We start from the raw sequence: 25545 nt of genomic DNA, 5'->3' as shown, positions 1-25545 counted from the left end.
GAAGAGGACAAAAGGTAAATAATAAATCAACATTACTAACAGAATGAGAAAAATGACATTAACAAAATATCACATGTCAAAACAAAATCGTTCAATATCGGGACAAAGGGCATACACCTCCTTAGGTCTTCATTTCTCTGTTTTTTGTATTCAGTTTTTAATCCCACTCATGCTTCTTTCAAAATTCTTTCCAAAGTAAAAAAAAAAAAATACAAAGTGGGACATTTATATGTTAATGAATGACCAAAATCCATTCAAAATGAAAACAAAAACAAGTGCATGCCTGTTCATAATGCTAAATAAAAATAATTCATTATCATAAATAAAAACTTTTTTTTTTTTTTTGAAGATGAAATAGCTATTCGAAAGGCAAAACTTATCTGTTTCTATATTTCAACTTCGCCCATGAGGTAAAGTGATTTCAGATTAAATTTCTCTCAAAACGAACCGGGTATGAAATCATATTCAGTGCATCTAGCACCTTTGTATTGAAAAGGGAACATTTTGAAAATGCAATTAAATCCTTCCTTTAATATTTACTAAAAAGAGAAATTCTTTTGTGGATACATTTATTGCTCAAAACTCTAAATGTGACCTTCCCACTAGCACGTTACCGAGTCCTTCGTCTCTCGCACCAAATATAAATTGGATAATCAAAATCATATTCTAAAATGGGCATCAAATCAGACAGTGAAACCGGGTAGAAACTTAAAAAACATGAAACTGGCGATTAACAAAGTCAAATTTATCTGATCTAATCATCATTTCTGTATAAATTCTCACTGACAGTTAACTACAGTAAGATATACAAAAAAAAAACATTTCAAACTTGCTGAAAACATGTAATAAAATCATGCAGTGAAGAACAATTATCATTGATGCATTGAACAAACTAAATGAGGACCAGTACATCGACTCCACATAATGAGCAGGTCACACTTCTCACAAAATTGCACATTTCCATCAAAAAGTATTAAAATATAAACTAGAAAGCAATAAATTTTACAAGGGTTTTTAAGTTGTATATGCACACATTTCCAACATCTTTGAATTGAATACAGATAAGCTAGCTAATAAGGTGCATATATGTATGTAACAGATATTAACACTGAATAAACATGAAACTGGGTTGCCAAATACTCGACAGAAAAAAAATAACCAAAGAGCAATCAATTCCTCTTTGATATGATCCGCTCATAACTTGCCCTAAAAAAATATCAAACTGGTCAGCTAGGAAAAACCGACATCTAGGAAGATTTTGCCCCACAAATATTAAGATCCACACCCCCCCCCCCCCCAACCCCACCTCACCTCACCACATGAATCTACCCAGAAATGTGTTTCAATGTTTTAAAAACGTTCCTTGACTTTTCAAAATGCAACTCCAGTGACACCTTTGGTTCTATAAGGATACCTGGTATGATGATTTAGTTGAAGAGGTAGGAAATATGAATATATATAGATAGATATTAACACAGGTGTCCTATGAATGCTGTAGAACGATTAACTTACCCGTGTTTTCTAGGAGTGTCTTTGGAGTGTTTGGTCGGTTGATAATCTCTGTTAGCTGTGTCAACACCTCGGGAATGAACGACTCCATGGCAGGACCTGATCATGATGAAAAAAGAAACTCGTTTCACTTTCAAAGTTACCTTACTTGAATCTGTATGCGAATCATGTGCAGGGTAGAAGAATCGATTTGCCAAATGTTTCAATGATTGAATGTGAAAGAATAATCTAATCATACATTCTCTACTCTCTCTTTCTCTCTATCTCTGTCTGTTTCTCTCTGCCTCTATCTATCTGTCTGTCTGTCTGTCTAACTCTCTCTTTCTTCTTTCTTCAAGAGGGAGGGGGTGCATGAGTTCCAAGGATAATGACACAAAAGTCACCCTTGTGCCACAACAAACTGGATGACCAAAATTTCTTATTCATTAAATAGCCTACCAACCTTCAATACAAATGTTACATTTCATAGACAGAACAGATGCATTAGAAGTGTGTACTGCCACCGGAAGACTGCTTTATTTTCATAGCCTGTCAGCATTACGGCTCGTTCAAAAATGAAGCAGTAAACCACCACAAAAAAACAAAGCCTTTTTTTGTTTAATGTGCGAATGAATAAATGAATGGAAGCTGCCCGCAACAAAGGTCCTACGCATATTCAATGAGCTCTGTGTTACAAGATACAGAAATGTGCGTGTTACACTTCATGTCATCATAAAACACCTGCTATGGTTTACTGCGACATATATGAATGAGGCATTAGACTGCAAGACCTTGACACCAACTCACCAATCTTCCCAGACTTACCCATCTGAATAGAGATTTCTCCTATAGCCCAGGTTGCATTGTTGCAAACTGAGATGAACTCTGGGTTGAGATTCTGACTCAGGATTGGTAGAAAGTCATCTACACGGAAAAGAGGGGAGAAAGAAAGGAAAGGAGTGTGAGATTGAAATTGGCTAATAAAGAGTGCATGATCACTTTACATCATTCCTTGAATCCGCTGCATCTTCATTAAATATCAATGTGGACAGCCTTATTCAAACATAGATGAAATACTATCTAAAGACATTCAATTAAATGATAAAATTCGACACGGCAGCATGCAGAACAGATGTCATTTAAACTGCATTATTGTATTTCATTGAAATTTAATTACATCACTGTAGTTCGTCATAATTTGCTTGTTATTGTTATGTTCTCTAAAGATGAAACGCGCTATAGAAGCCTAGGTTATCATTATTATTAAAAAGTAGAAACCCCAATGGAAGGAGATGATATAAGTAAAATTGGACTTACTGATGCATGGTTTGACCAGCTCAAAGCAAGCCTTAGTAAGATCACCGAGCAGAGCAAATGAACTCTGCCTAACCTCAGGCATCTTGTCCTGTTACAGGGAAAGAAAACATGGATAATAAGATTGAGACAAGTACACTTTAATAAGCCACCATATTCCAGAGGTATTGTCTACATCGAGTAACAGTCTTATTTAGCGACAAAAAACAAACAAACATTTATTTGAACAGTAAGCTAAAAAAATGGCAAAGAAATAGTGGACAAATCATGTTTTATAACACCAGAATTATTTCTTCTTTTTTTTTCAATTCTTGCACAATTCAACACTAAAAATGGTCCCCAAGAAGGAATCTTTGATAACTGCTTAGGATCCAGTTAAATCGCTGGGAGGACAAACTCCCCATCAATTTCTGAGTATTTTGAGTGTGGTGGAATATTTCCTTGATGTCCCTGAGCCTACCTGCATACACTGATAGAGTAGGACCATGATGTTGCTGTTAGCCACATGCTGTGATATGTGGCCTTCTAGACCCTCAGCCAGTCCACTCAACAGGTCCAGGGCTACGATCATGAAGTCCTTATCGGGAGGCTCAATCTCTGGGTTGGCGTTGGATGCCTGTATGGAAGAGAAGGGAAGATTTTGCCACGTTAATGCACACATCTGCATATTATGCAAGCGTTTGTTTCTTATTTACAATTGGTGTTAGCTCTTAGTTAGGGTTTTAGCAGTAATGAGACTCATCACTCGTTTAAATAGCCATACTCAGTTTACAAATGATTATTCACTTACAAAAAATAGTTCTAATATTGAATGAGTCTTTATCATGTTAATTTATTCATCAATGGAGCATTCTAATAAATAATGAAATGTTAACATCTTTTTTTTTTACATGCTTGTAACTAAGCTTCAAATATTACTAAACAATACATTTTAGAAATATTGTTCAGAAAATTTCCAAATGCTGATAATCAAAGAAATCCAAAATCCAATACATTATGAATCCACAATGATGATCCATTGAAAAGTTATTTCACATGGAGATAAAAACATACCATGATTTGTTCCAGCGTCTTCTGTGTTAGGGACACACATCTCTGGAACACAGGCTCGCTGTAGGGCAAAAAACCAGATTGGAGAGCTGTGGCTACCGATGACAGACACTCTAGGAGAGGGAACAGATCCTTGTCTTCGTCCTTCAACGAGTTCCACTTGGCGATGAGAGGTGGCATCAAGATTGCTATATGCTCCTGGGTAGAGAGACACAACAGTACAGAAATGATATAGTGAAACCTGTCTATAAAGACCACCCAAAGGAGATTAAAAAAAAAGTGGTCTTTAAAGGCAGGTGATCTTTGTACACAGGTGCCTATAGTACATCTGGTTTCAATGATAAATCATTTTCATGGGAAACAAAAAATGTGGTCTTTGTAGACAGGTGGTCATTAAAACAGGTGTAACTATTAGTATTGTGAAATGTCAAGTATCATCTAGCTTAGGGAACAGATCATTGTCTTCATCCTTCAAAGAGTTCCACATTGCGATTAGCGGTCGCACCAAGATTGCTTCAAGGAATCAATTGATTTGACACCGTGAAGCAGTGGAATGGGCTTTGTTACAAACAGCTCAGAACAAGCTCTCATGATCACAGACCACGGATGTGCATTTTTCCATTCATGTTCATGAAAGTTACGTAATCATTATTCACTAATGCACTGGCAGTACATTCTATGATACACCGGTTGTAGTATTCTTCTTAAGAGGGCAAACTAAAGGTATTCCTGAAGGACCTCCATCACTTTGGCAGTGATAATTCTAAAATGCACAAAGTGGGACATCTCCATGTGTAAAAGATCTGTGGATATTTGAGGGGTCATATGTACAAGTGCCATCTCCGAAATGGCTTATCCAGAGCTGCCAACCATTGAAAGTACAAAATTAGTTCTCCCTTCCCCCCCCCAAAAAAAAAACGTCCCAATCGACTACACCTACGCCTACCTCCTTGTTGAGATGATGGCCTACAGAGTCCGCCAGAGTGCCGATGGCATCATAGAGGATCAGCAGGTTCTTGTGCTGGTATTTACTGAATGCATACACCAATGTCTCCAGGATGTTGGGTAGGTATGGCACCAGCTCCGTGCATGCCTCTTCCTCCAGGGTTGCAAACGCACTGCACGCAGCCTCCTGCACTCGCTTGTTGCTGTCCAAGATTCTCCTCAGAAGCTGCCAGAAGATAAACATAATGAACGATGTAAAGACTCTTTTTATCTATTTTATTTATTGATTTGATTTTCAGGTACATGTATAAACAAAATAGAGATGACAACACAGAGCATATAACATGAAAGAGATACAAGACAGTGAAAATGCCACCAGCGGACGCCCGAGGATTACCTAAAAGAATTTCCATTCTGTCAAGAGGTTCTCCACGTCTGCTGGTGTTACATGTGAATAGATTTAAGAATTAACGGTAAAATAACATGACATAATTAAGATGTAGGATGCGATACACCGAGGTGATATACGATGATTTACAGCGGGTGTTTTTTTTCTTTTAATGTTTAATGAAATGCAATTGAGGGAGAGATAATGGTGTCCATGTAACAAGTGACTGACAAACACTTGCTAATGCATATCTTATTAGATGCATAACTGTGAAGAGCATTATACTTCAATCTTCTAGGAATCCACAATGGGCTATGCAGCCTATCTTTCCCCAGCAGTTTTCTACCGCATTATATAGGAAAAGCTTAAATGCCCATAGAAAGTTCTTTTTAAATAAATATATTAAAAAAACAGGCAGTACTTGTTCGTTGAAAAGATCATAAATTTTGTACTGACACATGCATACGACTCTAGACTAAAAAAGCCATTAATGATAGCAGTGGAAGCAAACTATCCTTTGACGCAATGTTGCTGGGGGTTGATTCTGCTTTTGAGGATCAACATTCAAAGACATGACACAAACGCTAATCGATGGACACTAATTGATGTTTTCAAAGCCCGTCTGCACTAGTTTGGCCAGGAGGGATTAGACCACCCAGTGTGGTCACTCACAGGTGGTTATCTCATCAAATCAGCTCTCAATTAACATAAGAAAAGGGGATCATGGGGGACCAACAGTCACCATTAGGCATTATTTGGTATATGGAGGGCACAAGTAGCTATCAGTAGTGCAGTGGGGCTTTAAAGAACACACTCACCTCTTGCATGAGTCTTTGGAAGTAGAGATGGTGTGGCTGGTTGATGACCCAGTGAGAGTAGCGGCTGAGCGTCCAGCAGGTGATGGACCGTACCAGGGCTTTCTTCTCAGACAGGCAGTCGATCAGGTAAGGTACCAACTCAGGCAAATGCATGCTCATCGCATTCACGCAACCTGAATCAAAACCAAATGTAACACCTGTATGTGCCAGTGACACGTATGACCAAAAAAGGCGACAATGGGTGATAATTTGCTTTCTTTGTATCAATCATATATATAACAATATTCATCAAGAAATTTCAATACAAATAGTACATGTAATAATGGGTAATGTTTGAGTAAAATTTGCATAAAAGACAACTCTTGTAAGAAAGAATATCTTTTTAAAGAAGAAAAAATGTATATGAAAATTCATCAGTAGGCCTATATACAATTCAAATTGGTATGCACTGTTTGTTAATTCAGAAATAGATCATGTACATGTATCGTTAACAAGAACAATGTATTCTCTTTTCCAGCTATATAATACCCATTTAAGCTTGATTGTCTTTGCTCACAATTTTTAATTGACGAACTGCCGATTTAGTAGACCTCACTCAAACAAAAACAAAGCCCCAAACTTTTCAAATAAATTCACATCATACATGATTTGTACAAGTTAAGCATATTCAACAGCTGCAAAGTTATCCTAATAGATGTAAATTTAACATGATGGGTACTGACATCAGCTCTGTAATATCCTTTCAGATCACTCCCAGACAATAAGCCAGTTCATAGTTGCATTCTGAGCATGAGCAGATAAAAATCTTTGCAGGCCAAATTGTGAAAAACATGGGAGACAAGATACTGCATATGTGCTCATGAAAGTTATGTAATCATTATTTATTTATGCACAAGCAGTGCACTCCATGATACACAGGTGGAAGTATTCTTTGAAAAGGGGAAACAAAGGCACCTCCATTGCTGTAGGAGTGATTATTTCAAAATGTACAAAGTGGCACCTATTCATGTTTTGAAGATCTGTGGATATTAGGGGTCATTTGGGACATGTGCTAACCGTGAACTGGTCTCTTGAACCCACCCCAGTCCCACACCACCCTTTCCACGTCAGTCCGACTACTCACCTTCTGCGATGGCCCCTAGCACTAGGATACCAGACTCCTTCACTTCCCAGTCTGTGCTGAAGAGTGTTTCTTTCAGGATCGGGAGAAGGACAGGCATCAGCTCATCCCTGAAGACATTGGCAAGCATATCCAGGGCAGCTGCTGAACATTTCCCTGAAAGTTGAGAAACGATGATACGTCTTGATATATCTAGCACTAGTATTTTTGTCTTATTCTCAAACTTAAATGTACTATGTAAACTTATTTTATTACGTAGATACTTATCAGTATTTTGTTACTTGTATAATTCATTTGTTCCATTATGCATTGTAAAACTGTATGGTTTATATATGACATTTTAATTTGTGGATATTTGAATGGAAAAATATATGAAATTAAATCAAATCAAATCAAATCTAGTGTGTTGAAAAAAAATTAGTTTCCTGATACAATAATCATGTCTCTGGAAAAAATAAAAATAAATCTGGATTTATATAGCACAGCGCAGAATATAAAATACAGTTTCTAAGCGCTTTATTGTAACTATTATTACCTAGGTTATCAAACTCACTGAATCACATTGGGCTACATCTCCACTCCCTGGGGAGTATTCCTACCATATGGTCACCGTGAGGGCATACAACAAATTTATTCTCTTACTACATGCAGTAGTGATTTTCATAATAACATCTCTGATGTAACACTACACAATTCCAAAGAAACATTTCATCAGCAATTATTACTGTAATTGCTTTTCAAATTTTGGCCTATTTCCATTACCACAAATCTGTATAACACATGTTCGAGTTAGACAAACAAATTGCTCCATCTCATGCGTCCACATTTGCAAGAGGTTAACGTACTAAATAATTCTACAGGCGTTGCTGAGTTTATTTTTGTTGCCAATTTGAATATCTTTACTTACTAAGATTCCAGTCTGATAGTGCATCATCATCGTCCATGCCATAGTCCGATGCTGAATCGCCCTGTAGAAAACATAAACGCCATTAAGAGAACATAATTATTGCAGAGTAAAAATAATTTACATTCTGTAGATGCATTTAGCATTAAAAAGAAATATCCATTTAGAGGCAAAATGAAATTATATTAATTTGCAAAAGGCAATCTTTACCCAATATGCACAAAAACTGAACCATGATTTCAAAACCTTAGCTTCTCTCTGCTAAAAAGTATTCTTCTCCGCAGACATTAATGTTTCAAAATGTTCCATTATATTCATGTGGACTTTGATTTTCCAACTTATAAAACATACAGTACAACTCAATTAACATTTTTCTCTATATATATCCATGAAAATAGCACATATGACATTATAAACTAATAACTACATTATTTCTTTTCTGGTTCATAAAATCGATCTATTAAACAAATTGAAAGAATCTGTTTCTTGAAGCAGCGGTTACTTTACCTCTTCATCTTCGAACGAATGTTGCTGGGCGTGAGTCTTGGACTTGTGGAATCTTGGTTTGATGTCTTGTTCATTGTCAGGGATCATCTCGTCCTCTTCCACGTCGCCTTTCAACAAGATGATATCGATCTCAGAGTACTTCATCCCCTTGATCAAGATTGGAATTAACCTGTGAGAAAAGATGAATAAGAGTAGCATACAGAAGATGTAAACATCAACTTGATTACAGATTAGAAAGCAGATGATAAACTTTAACCGATGTTCATATGACGTATAAACAATTGGAAGACCTGTTCTTATAGCATTTTCATTGACTTTGTTGACCATTTTATTTCTCCATTGCCACCTGCCTTTAATATCTTGTCTATGTCTTATTCATTGTGATTGTGATTACAGATTTCTTTTTTTTCTTCAAATTTGTTACAAATGTTTATATTCAAGATGATGTGAAAACTCACTGATTTGGTGAATGGGAGATCATTTGTAAACACCAAGAAGGTTGTAAGTACAGGTATTTGTTATTTTTGTTATCTTAAGTTTGTGGGTGGGTGTTTGATATGGTGGATGATCCACTGAAACACAGTGCTATGATAACTTAAATTGAGCAGTTTGAGGTTGCACTACAGGTTAAGAGGTGTACACTTGTAGAGAAGGCTGCCATAGCCACGCACTGCCCAGATAAGCAACCAATTACCATGATTTTCCATGACTTTGGGAGATTTTTTCTTATTTTCAATGACTTTCCAGTGTTTTTCATAACAGTGGGGATGTTTAAACTTCCAATTAGACATAAACTTCCACGCAACAGGAGAGATGTACATGTATATTACCTTGGTAAGTGAGGGGCTAGGATGTCTTTACAGATGCTCTGCTCTGCCAATGTCAACCAGAACTCACAGGCTTCCAAGGCCACAGCCTCATCGCCATCCTGGGTCCTCAAGAGAATGTACTGTGAAATGAAACAAAAAATTATGCTGTAAACCACCGCAAAAAGCTGCCACATTTTTTAATAAGAAAATGAATGGTAACAAACAACTTCACATATTCACCGAGGTCCGCATTTGTAAAACACAATTTAATGAGAGAATCATTACCATATCACTGGAACCAAATGTATCTCAATTGCTAAAATACAACAATTCAGAAAATGTTTACTTATTAATTAATCATCTATGACATGTGCAGTTTTTCCAACCACCCAACCCTATAGGATAAGTATGAACATAAGCAATGAAGAGAATATGGGACTAAAATTGCATCAACATGTCCATTTGCGAAGATGGATATTCCTTCCATTTAACTAAATAAAAACTACTATTTCTTGTTTTACAAAGGAAAAGAGATATATATTTCTACTCAAACTCAAAATTTAATTAAAAACTTAAACTTAATGTACTGGATAATGTCAGCAGCCTGCATCAATCATGACACCATTTTTATTGAAGTAATCAAGCAGATGTATGTTAACATTTTTTTGACTGGATCATTCAATTCCTCCATCTGCCGTGCACTGAACGGTCAGATGCGATCCAGAGTTCATAACCTATCTATCTTTGCTCCACCAACCCTACTCCATCAACCCCCTGAAAATGAGACTGGTAAACTCATCACATCTCCCAGTCTAGACAAACAAAGACTGGTATCAAATACCACGACCCATATCTGTCTACTTTAGTCAATAGCACTGACATTGCAGCAGACTAATTTGATTAGAGAGGAGAATAGATCAAATTTCCCCTAACCTTGTTGATTAATAAATGTGCATCTCACCCTGAAAGTACAAACATGATTACATGCAAGCACATAGAGTCTTAGCCATTTTTGTCCAACAAGCTTAATGTAAAAGCATTAGCTTTAAAGGCACACTGTCCTACTTGTAGCTACTTGCTCCCTCTGTGTAGAAAACTTCCCCAATCGGTGCCTGTTGGTCCCCCATGATCCTCTTTTTCTTATGTTAAATGAGAGCTGAGTTAATGAGATAGCCACCTGTCACACTGACCTCGCTGGCTCGCTGTGTGGTCTAATCCCTTCTTGCCCAGTAGTGGTAACGGTCTTTAAATGGCATGAAACTGTTAAAAATTCTACATGACAGAAATCCTCATAACAAGACATTTTGACAACTTGTAAAAATTCATTGTCAGGTCAGTTGCCATTCAATTATTACCCTTTAATATTAAATTTGCCAAAGTGTCATGCATGGAAGAGTTACAGGTTTCACCGTAGATAATGTAGCTTGGATAATTTTGCATTTAGGATTGAAAATAAAAATGAAATCGTGCCATATTATAGCCTTGCATACAAAAATGATAAGTAGGTGCTGAAAAGGATATTCAGCATGAAATCAAGCTATCCTGTAAGATAACCCACCACATTAAACAAATAAAGAGAACACTAGAAAATCCTAGATAAGAATTGAAATAACATCACATGACTTTTGATGTATACTTCTGTACCAGAACTTCACTGATGACTATATTCCACCACAATGATGATATCATCTCCTGTTACAATGCAAGAGGAAGATGAGGGATGATCTCTTACAAAGAAAACAAATTTACCTCAATGATGTTCTGCATGTGTGGGATGAGCCTATCTAGTCTCACTTCCAGGAGCATCACCAGTGCTCTGCATACATTCTTCCGTACCTCTGTGTCTTCGTCTGATGCTAGCGCAAATAGGTTCTGAAAAACAACAGGAACAAGACTATTATCAACACAACCCTATTTCTTTTGCATGAGACAGCTCAAGCAATAGACTGGTTTTAAAAAACATATTCAAATTTACGGATGTTTCTTTCCTGGGGACCTAGTGACAAGTTATTCTATTAACCTGTTAATGACAAAACTACTAAACTTGGAATCCAGTCTGCATACATTAAATGTTGCTAAGTCAGGGAAGCCTCGGGCAAGCCTTCAGGTTGTCAAGACCAACCTTTGTTTAAAAAGTATCCATAAATTTTGAATATGTAAGTAAACCGGTCTATTTCATCTAGCCCTTTGCTACCGCATAGGTTGTAATCTTTTAAATGTAAGTTATTACACAACACAGAGTTTAAAATTCAGCAGCGTTTATAATTCAGCAGCGTATTTCAGTTCTCACAATAATATAAATGTGACCAAGCAATATTTACAAACACTTATTTCATTACTGATACAAATTTAAGAAATACAGATATACAAATCAAGAAGTACACTCATGAGGGGAAAAACAACTTGGGAAGTATTGAACAAGAAACTGTGATAAACAGTTTGTTAGGGGTGGGGGGGGGGGGGGGGGGGGGGGGGGGGGGGGGGGGGAAGGGGGTTGCAGGTAAAATGTTTCCTGACAGCAAATTATACAGACAGAACTGAATCTCATTTATAACTGATTTGCACAGTCTGTGATATAATAAGCAATTCAACTGTTTTCATTTTCACCCATGTTCAAGTTTTATTTGCTAGTATTTGATCTTAATCTTTAAAAAAATGACAGGATGATCATTTCTATCTATAGATCCAGTTTGGAGCCGTACCAACTATTTTTAAGGCCTGGCATGTTATTTCTCTTTTAATTTAAAGCCTAGGAAATGTCTGGAAATATGCCAAGCTTGCGGTTGCATGTATGATGGATGACCTCTACCTCACATGCAAAACTGAATGCACTTTTCACCTGTCTTGGCCAGAGCGCACAAACGACACGCTATTCAATACATAGTTCATACAGAGTGGACGTTGGATTCCTTTGCCATGGAACCCTTTCAGGATAGGGATTTTTAAAGGGGTTAACTGATCACTCATTGTTTTTTTTAATTGGCAACAATAATGCTTTTGTTTTAATGCTATACAAAATGCAATGTCTCTGAAAATAATCGACATAAGTAGGAATTTCATCGAAAAGATGAAGAAATTGCAAAATTTGATCGAAAAAAACCAAAAAATTTGAACCTCTCGTGTTGCCAACATAATGATTTTAAGGCTCATTTCTTTTCATTAAAATTCCTGGCATCAAGCGCAATGTAATTATGCAACAAAAATGGACACAAAATATGTGCAGAAATTGTTACCCTTTCTTTTCATGCATCTGGGGGGTGTTTCACAAAGACTAAGATCAACTTAAGTTGGACTTGAACTATGGCAGCCCATTCATGCCACTGGTTGCTCTCACCATTATGATCTTTAGATAATATTTTTTCATTCAATAATGAATTATCAAAAAATGTAAATTCTGTAAATTTGTGACCATACGTCCCTTGAGAGACCGATGCCAGTAAACGGTAAAAGCAAACTATGGCATGAACGGCCTGCGATAGTTAAGTAGTTAGTCAAACTCAATTCGATCTTAATAGTCTTTGTGAAACACTCCCCTGAATGATAATATAACTTACATTCATGAAGGGATCTATATGCAACATCAGGCCTGTGTCTTGCTAATGATGAACTGGTTAACACACGCAATGGCATGTGACCTGCAAATGAAACAATAAATAAATTAATAACAGTAAACTTTGACCAAAAATGTGAGTAAAGGGGCAGAAAAGCCAAAAGAGAAGAGAAACAAAAAGAGACTGAGATTAGCAAGAATTAGGGGAAAGGGGGTATGAAGAATAGTGATCAAGAGATACAAATAAATGTAGGTCAATAGATTAAGAGAAAGAAGGGTAAAGAGATTTGGTTTTCTTTTTTTAGTGTGAATATTTGACCGTGAACATAATATTTCAAATTACTGCAACATTCTGACACATTTACAAATGTACCAGGCTATTTGTAAAAATTTGAAGATTGTAAATGCATTGAAAATATTCATTCGCACCAAAAGAAGAACATTCTTTCCTACATTAATGTATACTTTTAAACTACTTTACTATATTTTTTAATTTACCCGATATTGATTTTCTATGTATACTTGTACTTTGTCTTTAAGACGTTTTGTAAAACATCCTCTGAGGAAATAAAACTTCCAACAAGCTCTGCTTCTAGTTTGTTCCTCTTTTCTCGTGCTATTACTACCGGTATCATATTTGTCGTTTCATTGCTTATTTTTGTATAATATACTTATTCATTGTATTACATTGTGTGCGGGTAAGCCTGAATCCGATGACCGAGGTAATAATATATATAAATATCTGTAAAGCGCTTTGATAGGGCCTTCCTGAAAAGCGCCATATAAGAAATAGTTATTATTTATTATTATTATGCTTTGCATGCGAAATAAAATCATTTTAATTTAATACTCAAAGTCCTATTCCCTTGAGAGAGAAAAATCAGTCACAGATCCTTGTTAGTGTCTGCACATTAAGTCTGGATGATGGCATACTAGGTAATATAAGCTCTGTACTTTATTTGACATAGCCAGAGACTGACAGAGCAAGTCTCTACCCTAAGGTTCAGGAATTGTGGTAAAGTATCAAATTAGAGTCTGTGCATGCAGACTGTATGTGTGTTGCTCCATGATCCCTGTATTTTGAGGGTTCAGTGACACAAAGACGTAACTCCATATTTTGCCAAAATGAGTATTTGAAAATGTTAAGAAAAATGTGGGCTTTCCAGGAAACACAAAGACTTAAATCCACCCAACACCCCATTGAAGTCAATGGCTAGTGAAACATAGACAACTCCTAAAGGCCCAAGTGCTCAGTGACACATGAACCACTTTTTCTCAAAATGGCCAAAATGGAGTTACGTCTTCGTGTCACTGATCACAGTATTTCTAAAAATGGTTTTCTCCAAGATGTGGCATACATACCTGATCTTGGGGGAGGCATGCTTGAAGTAATCCAGCAGTTTTGGAATGAGAAAGTTGAGTGGGCGATCGAGAGCGTCGCTATCCAGGATGTCGGCCGAATCCTCGCAGATCTTCTGCAAGGCCCCAAATGATCCCTGTAAATAGATTAGGAAATCAAAACAATGTCATGGCAGAAGTACACTGACAGATCACAGTGAAAACCAAAATAGGGTTGAGGTTGATTCAAACAGAATGTTGAAAATGTTAATAAAAGTAAAATAATAAAATAACATAATTTGTTAACAAATTTGGGTAAAATATAAAATTATAAATGTAAAATGAGCACCGCGGTATGCTGTAAAGGTCTTGACTTTCATATGAGAAGCCCAGTGGTTACAATCCTTGGAAAAGGAGTTTTGCCCACATCTGTCCCTATCAACCCAGGTGAATTAAATGGGTACCTACAGGGTAATAATACACATGAAATTGCAGGGAAGGCGGAAAGCAGTATTTATGCTGATTTGGCTACCCTGGGGAAATAATTATTACTCACTCATCTTGAGAAAAAATTATGGTTAGACAATCATGCATATTTGCACACTTCACCATGAAACATAAACCTGAATCTAAGCAAAGTGCCTAGACCATCAAGTATTTCATTTAAATCACCCCTCCAAACCCAGTGTAGTAAATTGGCACCTGCTTTAAAAGGCAGGCTTTTCCTGTGCATGTACCTGTATTGTCAGTGTAATTATATCAGGGGTTGTAGTCTAAAAGGCACAGAGATTTTGCTGCCATCGTGCACTAAAGATACTAAATAGGACACCCTATCAAACTATTCATTGTATACTCCAGCATGTAATATTTAGGGGCTTCATTAAACTTTCATGCCGATTTACAATGCAAACATGCTACCTCCATTCAAAGCAAAGACTCCTGCATCACATAGCACACTCATAAATATACAGTGTATGTGGAATAAACGATGTGAGTGAAAACACGCTTCGCAAACGCCTCTCAGGCTCTCAACACCAGAGTAAATCACTTATTTGTGTAAACACATCAATCTGTCTCAGAGCAAGAGGAGAGTGTATGAGTGAATACATATCTCTACACCTTTCATACCACAGTAAATCATATGTGTGAGAATACACTCGAGAATAAATAACCTCCATGTAAACACGCCTCTAAATCTTCCAAAACCAACGCAAATCATCCTGTGTATGGACACGCCTCTTTACCTCCCATAGCCAAAGTAAACTATATCTGTGGGAACACACCTCAACACCTCTCACCACCAGAGTCAATATACCTTTGTATGAGTAGAAACAAGCCACTGCACCTCTCACACAGAGTTAATTATCTACAGGTGTACATACATATCTCTTCACCTTTCACAGTTCACACCAGAGCACATTACACACTCTAGAGTGGGAACACACCCCTACACCTTGCATATACTGCCAGGGCCCTTTGACATTTTCCAGTGGCAGCAAGATAGCGGGCAAGCATCATTTCTACTTGTCTTGTCTAGATGACGCAGATCAAAGTAGATGTAGTTAATCTTGGTTCACTGCTCTCCCCCTACATCAGTAAGAGCCCGGGGGCCCCCAGGCCAAGCCACAGGTTTACCTCACAGTCTTCCTTCAAGTCCTCCTCAACCTTTTCCTTCAAGTCATCCTCAACCTTTTCTTCTTCCTTTTAAAAACTTCACACTACCCATTTCCTTGAGATAAAAAAAAATTAATTGGAAATATTGCGAATTTTTAAGTCTCAAAGGGAACCAAAACCTTCATACAAAGTTACTTTTATTGTAAAGTTTAAGATATTTGAAAAATATCAGTGAAAATTCGAACAAAATCGGGCAAGGAATAAGGAAGGTAGAGCTTCTTGAAATGACTAGTCACTAGAGGGCAGTATTCAATTTGATGACATCATCTGTGGACAACTCTCCATGCCTTTTGTACATAAAATTTCACAAGGTTCATAACATGTGAAGTAGAATATCATTTTGCATTCTATATCTTGCTTTCAGGGAGTAGATTATCTCAATCACAAGAAAGAAGGAAAACATGAAATTTAAAGTACAAAAGGAATGGAGAGTTGTCCACAGATGATGTCTTCAAATTGAATACCGCCCTCTAGTGACTAGTCATTTCAAAAAGCTCTACCTTCCTTATTCCTTGCCCGATTTTGTTCAAATTTTCACTGATATTTTTCAAATATCTTAAACTTTACAATAAAAGTAACTTAGTATGAAGGTTTTGGTTCCCTTTAAGAATCCAGAAAATCAGAATATCCTGAATTTTTCAGAAGGGTTGGCAGGTATGCTTTATCCCTATTGATTCTGAAGCTTGACGTCAGAATGCAGAATATCTCAAGACTTTCTTTCTTCTGGTTTTGATTTTTTTGATGAGATGTGGCTGCACACCTAGCCACATTTACCTCAAAACTCAGCGCTGTCAAGCAGCTGTTTTTATTCTTCTCTCAATATTTTCCCTTTTTTTTTCTTCTTTGCTTCTTAACCATGCAAGTCCATGCCTAGCATTCATGTACATGTAATGTGTATAAAGTTTGCCTGTTATCAAGGTTGCTATCAGTTTCCTTCTACCTCCACAGATACAATTGTAGCTCGTTAACTACTGGATTTATACATGAAACAGACTTTTAACAAAAAAGTATTACATAACAAGGAGAACTAATTATTTTCATGCTTCAAAAGATTTTATTTTCAGGAAAAACAGATTTAATAACAAATAGATTGTAAACATTCCTTACAGGCCTTATCAGCTAATATGCATTGAAAAATACAAAAAAATCCTTTCAGATTTCCAGTGAAGTAACCTTGTCTGTATCATAAACTTAAGGGCCCGAACTCACAAAGCAAGGTTTGAGCTCAAACCTCCTTTTGTTCTTTACAAACCAGGTTTGTAAAAAACACGTAAAACGCGTCATATGACGTACGAAAACCAAGGTTTGTTGACAAACCTCCTTTGTGAATTCGGGCCACCGTATTTGCCGGCGATAAGGGCGCAGTGTTTTTGGAAGAAAAATATCAAAAAGTTGGGGTGCAGCCTTTACCCTACAACAACAAAATTCAGCGGTCAAAATAGCATGTCCATTTGAACATATGGGACAAGGATGACGAGACAATGGTACAGGACAATTCTAGAATAACTCCACACAACTTTTTTGATGATGCATAGTTGACATGAAGACGAATAAAAAAAGCATAACTTATTTTTCAAATAAAATCTGCCGATAGATCTAGATCTAGATCTAAGTCCGTACCATTGCATCGCCAAAAAGAAAGGACAGACCGTTATTTACGGAGCTAGCAGATGCCGCGCAACGCAAGGTAGCGTACGAAGGTGCTAAGGTGGTTAGGTCGAAAACGCAATTCCGGATTACACCGCACATCGTGGTAGGGGTATTGTAGGATACCAAATCTGTGTGCAATACAATACTAGCTTAAAAATTGATAAGATCTGCTAAGGCATGAGATATTTATTATTGCTGTCGTTCCGATGCAGGATCCTGCATGGAACGATCGGCGCCGATTTGGTACGCGCACTTTGCCTGACTGCAGTCTCCAAATTTAATTATCAAATTGAAATCGTCGCGACGCAAGAGGACGAATTTGGTACGCGCACTTTGCCTGACTGCAGTCTCCAAATTTAATTATTAGTTTGAAATCATCGCGACGCAGGAGGACGAATTTCAGTGCGCACATGCACAGCAATCATAAGGATGCGCTAGCTGAAGACACAGCGCGGCCGCTACGTACTCTCAGCCTAGCTAGCCACGTTGGCTATCTCCGCGCATGCATAGGCGCAAGCCAAATGGAGTGAGCGAGCTAGAGCGATTAGTTTTTATTACAAGCTATAGATCGATGGGTTTTACAATAGTGAAGTTTGTTTGCTAACAATTTAATTTCAAGCTATAGATCTAAGTATGCAAAATATAAATTGCTTGGGTTTTATCAACACATTCCATGATAAATCTAACCTCAATTCTGTCCACGACCTCGTGTAAAAAAGACGTATCGACACGTAAATCTTGACCCATTAAAATCTTGACCCATTAAAATCTAAACCTTTTGTCTATGTTTGGCTGAGAGGTATATTGCGCAATTCTGAACTGGAATGGAGTTCTATTTTGAGATTTGAATGCGAGGAGACAAAATGCCGCCCATTTGAACCCTTGAACTTTGTTTGAACAAAGGCCCTGCGCGCAATTCCTTGGGTGTTGATAAACAAACATGAGAAAAGATGGAGACAAGAGAGAGGGAGAGGAAGGGGTACACTTGGAAGATGGAGGGAGGGAAAGAGCGAGAGAATAGATTGATGGGGAAATTAAGTCTACGAGAGTCAAAATCGGGATAGATGTGAAAATCAATTGTTAATAAAGACGATAAAGTATCAAGTTATTTATTTAATACCCATGATTCTTTTTATAAAATTCTAATCGTAATAATGCGAAACTAATCTTGTCTAGTGTTCCTATTATTTAGACAGTCATTTTGAGCTCCTCGATCTATTCGCGGTGTAGGCCTATTTTGTTGCTTGTTTGTGTGTTTGTGTGGTTGTGATGTGCCTGTTTGAATTAGGCCCTACTTGTCATGTCATGTCGGTTATTTTTTTCGAAAATTGAAGCAATGATACAAAATTTTGATTATAAAATTCAGCAATTTTATTAAAATTGTTACGATCGATATGATTGAGGAGTCTTAAGTTCGCAATGCTAAGATCACGATACCAGTCATGACTCATGATAGCGAATTATCTCAGTGGTGATTTTAGAATTAAATCCCTTTTCTGCAGTATTTTAATGAATAGTCAAATATGGATCTCTGTTTAGTGACAATAAATATTCATTAAATTATTACACAAAGAAAACGATTCGTTGTACCGTTCTCGACTATTAATGTCCACCCCCCCCCCTCCTCCCCTCCAGCCGCAGCGTGGGAGCTTTGACATTTCATTAAATTACTAGAGAAAGAAGACGATTCGTTGTACCGTTCTCGATTATTAATCCTTGTCTGATTTCAGTTCCCCCCCCCCTCCAGTGCGAAGCGTGGAAGCTTTATATCATTAAATTATTAGAGAAAGAACTCGATTCGTTGTACCGTTCTTGACTCTTAATCCTTGTCTGAATTCAGTCCCCCCCCCCCCCCCGTCCCGTGCGGAATCTTTGACATTTCATTACATTTTTAAAGAAGGAAGACGATTCGTAGTACAGTTCTTGACTCTTAATCCTTGTCTGAATTCAGCCCCACCCCCCCCCCCCCCGTCCCGTGCGGAAGCTTTGCGGTTTCATGAAATTTTTAGAGAAAGAAGACGATTCGTAGCACCGTTCTTGACTCTTAATCCTTGTCTGAATTCAGCCCCCCCCCCCTCCTCCTGCGCGAAGCTTTGACGTTACATTAAATTACTAGAGAAAGAAGACGATTGGCGTTGTATACCGTTCTCGATTATTAATCCTTGTATCAATTCAGCCCCACCCCCCCCCCCCCCCCGTCCCGTGCGGAAGCTTTGACATTTCATGAAATTATTAGAGAAAGAAGACGATTCGTTGTACCGATCTTGACTCTTAATCCTTGTCTGAATTCAGTCCATCCCCCCCCCCCCCCGTCCCGCGCGGAAGATGACATTTCCTTCAATATTAGAGAAAGAAGACGATTTCTCGACTATTAATGCTTATCTAAATTCAGTCCCCCCCCCCCCCCTCTCGTCCCGTGCGGAAGCTTTGACATAATCATTAAATTACTAGAGAAAGAAGACGATTTATCGACTATTAATGCTTATCTAAATTCAGTCCCCCCCCCCCCCCCCATCCAAGGCGGAAATATGACATTTCGGAAATTATTAGAGAAAGAAGACGATTTGTGTACCGTTCTCGACTATTAATGCTTATCTAAATTCAGTCCCCCACTCCCCTCCAGCGCGAAGCGTGGAAGCTTTGACATTTCATTAAATTACTAGAGAAAGAAGACGATTCGTTGTACCGTTCTTGACTCTTAATCCTTGTTTGAATTTAGTCCCCCCCCCCCCCGTCCCGTGCGGAAGCTTTGACATCAATAAATTACTAGAGAAAGCAGACGATTCGTTGTACCGTTCTCGATTATTAATCCTTGTCTGAATTCAGTTCCCCCCCCCCCCCTCCAGTGCGAAGCGTGGAAGCTTTGACACTTCCTTAAATTATTAGAGGAAGAAGACGATTCGTTGTACCGATCTTGACTCTTAATCCTTGTCTGAATTCAGTCCACCCCCCCCCCCCCCCCGTCCCGCGCGGAATTATGACATTTCCTTCAATATTAGAGAAAGAAGACGATTTCTCGACTATTAATGCTTATCTAAATTCAGTCCCCCCCCCCCCCCCTCTCGTCCCGTGCGGAAGCTTTGACATAATCATTAAATTACTAGAGAAAGAAGACGATTTCTCGACTATTAATGCTTATCTAAATTCAGTCCCCCCCCCCCCCCCCCCATCCAAGGCGGAAATATGACATTTCGGAAATTATTAGAGAAAGAAGACGATTTGTGTACCGTTCTCGACTATTAATGCTTATCTAAATTCAGTCCCCCACTCCCCTCCAGCGCGAAGCGTGGAAGCTTTGACATTTCATTAAATTACTAGAGAAAGAAGACGATTCGTTGTACCGTTCTCGATTATTAATCCTTGTCTGAATTCAGTTCCCCCCCCCCCTCCAGTGCGAAGCGTGGAAGCTTTGACATGTCATTAAATTATTAAAGAAAGAAGTCGATTCGTTGTACCGTTCTTGACTCTTAATCCTTGTTTGAATTTAGTCCCCCCCCCCCCCCCGTCCCGTGCGGAAGCTTTGACATCAATAAATTACTAGAGAAAGCAGACGATTCGTTGTACCGTTCTCGATTATTAATCCTTGTCTGAATTCAGTTCCCCCCCCCCCTCCAGTGCGAAGCGTGGAAGCTTTGACATGTCATTAAATTATTAGAGAAAGAAGTCGATTCGTTGTACCGTTCTTGACTCTTAATCCTTGTCTGAATTCAGCCCCCACCCCCCCCCCCCCCCCGTCCCATGCGGAAGCTTTGACATTTCCTTAAATTACTAGAGAAAGAAGACGATTCGTTGTACCGTTCTTGACTCTTAATCCTTGTATGAATTCAGCCCCCCCCCCCAGTCCCGTGCGGAAGCTTTGACATTTCCTTAAATTATTAAAAGAGAAAGAAGTCGATTCATTGTACCGTTCTTGACTCTTAATCCTTGTTTGAATTTAGTCCCCCCCCCCCCCCCCCCCCCCCCCGTCCCGTGCGGAAACTTTGACATCAATAAATTACTAGAGAAAGCAGACGATTCGTTGTACCGTTCTCGATTATTAATCCTTGTCTGAATTCAGTTTCCCCCCCCCCCTCCAGTGCGAAGCGTGGAAGCTTTGACATGTCATTAAATTATTAGAGAAAGAAGTCGATTCGTTGTACCGTTCTTGACTCTTAATCCTTGTCTGAATTCAGCCCCCACCCCCCCCCCCCCCCGTCCCATGCGGAAGCTTTGACATTTCCTTAAATTACTAGAGAAAGAAGTCGATTCATTGTACCGTTCTTGACTCTTAATCCTTGTTTGAATTTAGTCCCCCCCCCCCCCCCCGTCCCGTGCGGAAGCTTTGACATCAATAAATTACTAGAGAAAGCAGACGATTCGTTGTACCGTTCTCGATTATTAATCCTTGTCTGAATTCAGTTTCCCCCCCCCCCCTCCAGTGCGAAGCGTGGAAGCTTTGACACTTCCTTAAATTATTAGAGGAAGAAGACGATTCGTTGTACCGATCTTGACTCTTAATCCTTGTCTGAATTCAGTCCACCCCCCCCCCCCCCCCGTCCCGCGCGGAAGATATGACATTTCCTTCAATATTAGAGAAAGAAGACGATTTCTCGACTATTAATGCTTATCGAAATTCAGTCCCCCCCCCCCCCTCTCGTCCCGTGCGGAAGCTTTGACATAATCATTAAATTACTAGAGAAAGAAGACGATTTCTCGACTATTAATGCTTATCTAAATTCAGTCCCCCCCCCCCCCCCCCATCCAAGGCGGAAATATGACATTTCGGAAATTATTAGAGAAAGAAGACGATTTGTGTACCGTTCTCGACTATTAATGCTTATCTAAATTCAGTCCCCCACTCCCCTCCAGCGCGAAGCGTGGAAGCTTTGACATTTCATTAAATTACTAGAGAAAGAAGACGATTCGTTGTACCGTTCTCGATTAGTAATCCTTGTCTGAATTCAGTTCCCCCCCCCCCCTCCAGTGCGAAGCGTGGAAGCTTTGACATGTCATTAAATTATTAAAGAAAGAAGTCGATTCGTTGTACCGTTCTTGACTCTTAATCCTTGTTTGAATTTAGTCCCCCCCCCCCCCCCGTCCCGTGCGGAAGCTTTGACATCAATAAATTACTAGAGAAAGCAGACGATTCGTTGTACCGTTCTCGATTATTAATCCTTGTCTGAATTCAGTTCCCCCCCCCTCCAGTGCGAAGCGTGGAAGCTTTGACATGTCATTAAATTATTAGAGAAAGAAGTCGATTCGTTGTACCGTTCTTGACTCTTAATCCTTGTCTGAATTCAGCCCCCACCCCCCCCCCCCCGTCCCATGCGGAAGCTTTGACATTTCCTTAAATTACTAGAGAAAGAAGACGATTCGTTGTACCGTTCTTGACTCTTAATCCTTGTATGAATTCAGCCCCCCCCCCAGTCCCGTGCGGAAGCTTTGACATTTCCTTAAATTAAAAGAGAAAGAAGTCGATTCATTGTACCGTTCTTGACTCTTAATCCTTGTTTGAATTTAGTCCCCCCCCCCCCCCCCCCGTCCCGTGCGGAAGCTTTGACATCAATAAATTACTAGAGAAAGCAGACGATTCGTTGTACCGTTCTCGATTATTAATCCTTGTCTGAATTCAGTTTCCCCCCCCCCTCCAGTGCGAAGCGTGGAAGCTCTGACATTTCATTAAATTATTAGAGTAAGAAGTTGATTCGTTGTACCGTTCTCGACTATTAATGCTTGTCTGAATGCAGTCCCCCCCCCCCCCCCCACTCCAGCGCGAAGCGTGGAAGCTCTGACATTTCATTACATTATTAGAGAAAGAAGAGGATTCGTTTACATTTATCGACTCTTAATACTTGTCTGAATTTAGTACCCCCCCCCCCCCCTGCCCCGCGCGGAAGCTTTGAAAGAATGTTTGGTTGTCCCAAGGACTATCAAAATTCAATATATATAAATTTCTTTCTTCTGTGTATACATTCACTGCTGCAAATTTAAGAAAGAGAAACCAAATTTTCATGGTCTTATATTTAGGATAAAAATTAAGTCTAAATCTGAATATGTAATTGCAGCCAAATATGGCAAGTTAAGCCTCCATTTTAAAAAGTTTATATTTGAGTTGTAGTGGACTATATGATGTTTTTGTCATTTCACATTCCTGTACATGATTGTAAACAGCAAGTTGGCTTTCATGTTATGTTTGAGCACCCAATAAAAAACAAATTCAAAAAAAATTAAAAAATAATCCTTGTCTGAATTCAGTTCCCCCGCCCCCGATCGCAAAAAGTCTCCATGTTCGACAAGAATTCATGGCCTATCCAATGGCCAACAGACTCTTGGGTGTAATTCCTTGTTTATTAGATGAACTAGTTGTAGACAAAACGATAGTAATTATGAATTTGGATTTGCCAAATTGTCATCATAGCTGTGTGCTTTTAACTCGCCCCTTTGAGGTTACGTCAAAAATATAAAATTCGCATACCTGTATAAAAAGGTCATGACTTAAAATATATATTTATATGAAAGGATTCCAAAATTGCGAAAGAAAAAGAAAATGAGGTAGAACATAATATGGTGGCGACTTTTGATTGAAAATATTTCACATCAAAATCCTCCCCCCCCCCCCCCCCCCTGGATGGCAATCTCATTGTCATAAAAGTAAGAGGGGTTACAGCATGGAGATATAAGAAGAGATCTCCATGGTTACAGTACGTGATTACATTTCCCAGACATGTTTTGACAGTTCTTATCTAAGATATATGACACGCCCCAGCCAGCTGAAACCAAGAAGTTACAGGGCTTGTATAGTCTGCCAATTCAGACTTCATACCACTTGGAATACCTCAGGAGAATAAATGACAACTGAAAACAAGCAAACATTTGCTTTCAAAAAATAAACTTGCAAATTATTATTTAGCCAATGAGAAGACCCTTTTCGAGTAGAAGACAGTTTCATTATGATTTGGATATACAGTAGCACTCCGATAAACTTTTAAAGAAATTAGTCTCAAAGCAGATTATCGATTGGCACAGGCTTGCAATTAACACCGCCCACCAACGTACGCCCAAGCAGTGTGTTGGACATTATCTGAGCACATGTTTTTTTGTGTGTGTGTGGATATAGCGTTGGGTTCAGTTGTGATGACCTAGAAATTCTATCATAACTCCGTCATGTGTGTTCGGATGTAGATTTAGATCTAGTAGAAATTATTTTGTCGCGTTTATAACCAACGCACAGTTGTAGCAGGGAGGTGTTTTAGAAACTCACATACCCTGGTAATTGTAGCAGTCTTCTTGGTTGTAACAATTTATTTCACTCTGTCATTTTTATAAACAAATTACGCACAGTTGTACTTGTAGCAGTAGAAATTACTTAAACTCTGTCATGCTTATAAAAAAACGCAGAATTTGTAGTAGAAGTTATTAAACTCCGTCATGTTTATAAACAAACACACGGTCTTAATTAGAACAGATACGTTTAAACTCTGTCATGTTTAAAAACAACCAAATACCGGTAGTTGTAGTAGAAATTATTTTAACTCCATGATTAATCATGTTTATAAACAAACGCATATTTGTAGTAGAAATCATTTTTAAATGTAATGTTTATAAACAAATTACACACATGCAATTGTGGTAGAAATTATATTAACTCCGTGATGCTCATAAACAAACGCACATAATTTGTAGTAGAAGTTATTTAAACTCCGTCATGTAATATAAACAAACACACGGTCTTAGAAGAAATTATTTTAAACTCCGTCATGTTTAAAAACAACCAAACAGTTGTAGTAGAAATTATTTTAACTCCGTCATGTTTATTAACAAACGCACGATTGTACGTAGAAATTATTAGTAAATGTCATGTTTATAAACACACGCACAGCTGTGGTAGAAGTTATTTTAACTCCGACTTGTTTATAATATAGAAATGTCAATGTCGGGACACTCGATACATAATTTTGTGTCGTGCGCATGTACAGTGTACCGGCTTGCCAGCGCTGCGCGTATATTTATT

General features: G+C 38.4%; 1 protein-coding gene across 1 annotated transcript in view; it reads right to left on the bottom strand.

Moving 5' to 3' along the window:
* LOC578093 (transportin-1) overlaps positions 1–25545 on the bottom strand; it is a 62065-nt gene that overhangs the window by 13698 nt on the left and 22822 nt on the right. The window contains 15 exon segments of the mRNA XM_030996468.1: positions 1513–1608; positions 2314–2412; positions 2806–2893; positions 3263–3418; positions 3856–4050; positions 4799–5023; positions 6004–6176; positions 7127–7279; positions 8031–8091; positions 8535–8703; positions 9365–9483; positions 11093–11215; positions 12898–12929; positions 12932–12978; positions 14256–14389. Coding sequence (XP_030852328.1) covers positions 1513–1608; positions 2314–2412; positions 2806–2893; positions 3263–3418; positions 3856–4050; positions 4799–5023; positions 6004–6176; positions 7127–7279; positions 8031–8091; positions 8535–8703; positions 9365–9483; positions 11093–11215; positions 12898–12929; positions 12932–12978; positions 14256–14389 — 1870 coding nt within the window.

The sequence above is a fragment of the Strongylocentrotus purpuratus genome, unplaced genomic scaffold (assembly GCF_000002235.5).
Source record: "Strongylocentrotus purpuratus isolate Spur 01 unplaced genomic scaffold, Spur_5.0 spur5_scaffold_3, whole genome shotgun sequence".
In the NCBI taxonomy this organism is placed as follows: domain Eukaryota; kingdom Metazoa; phylum Echinodermata; class Echinoidea; order Camarodonta; family Strongylocentrotidae; genus Strongylocentrotus; species Strongylocentrotus purpuratus.
The sequence above is the reverse complement of the archived record's forward strand: the minus strand, read 5'-3'. Positions and strand labels throughout refer to the sequence as shown.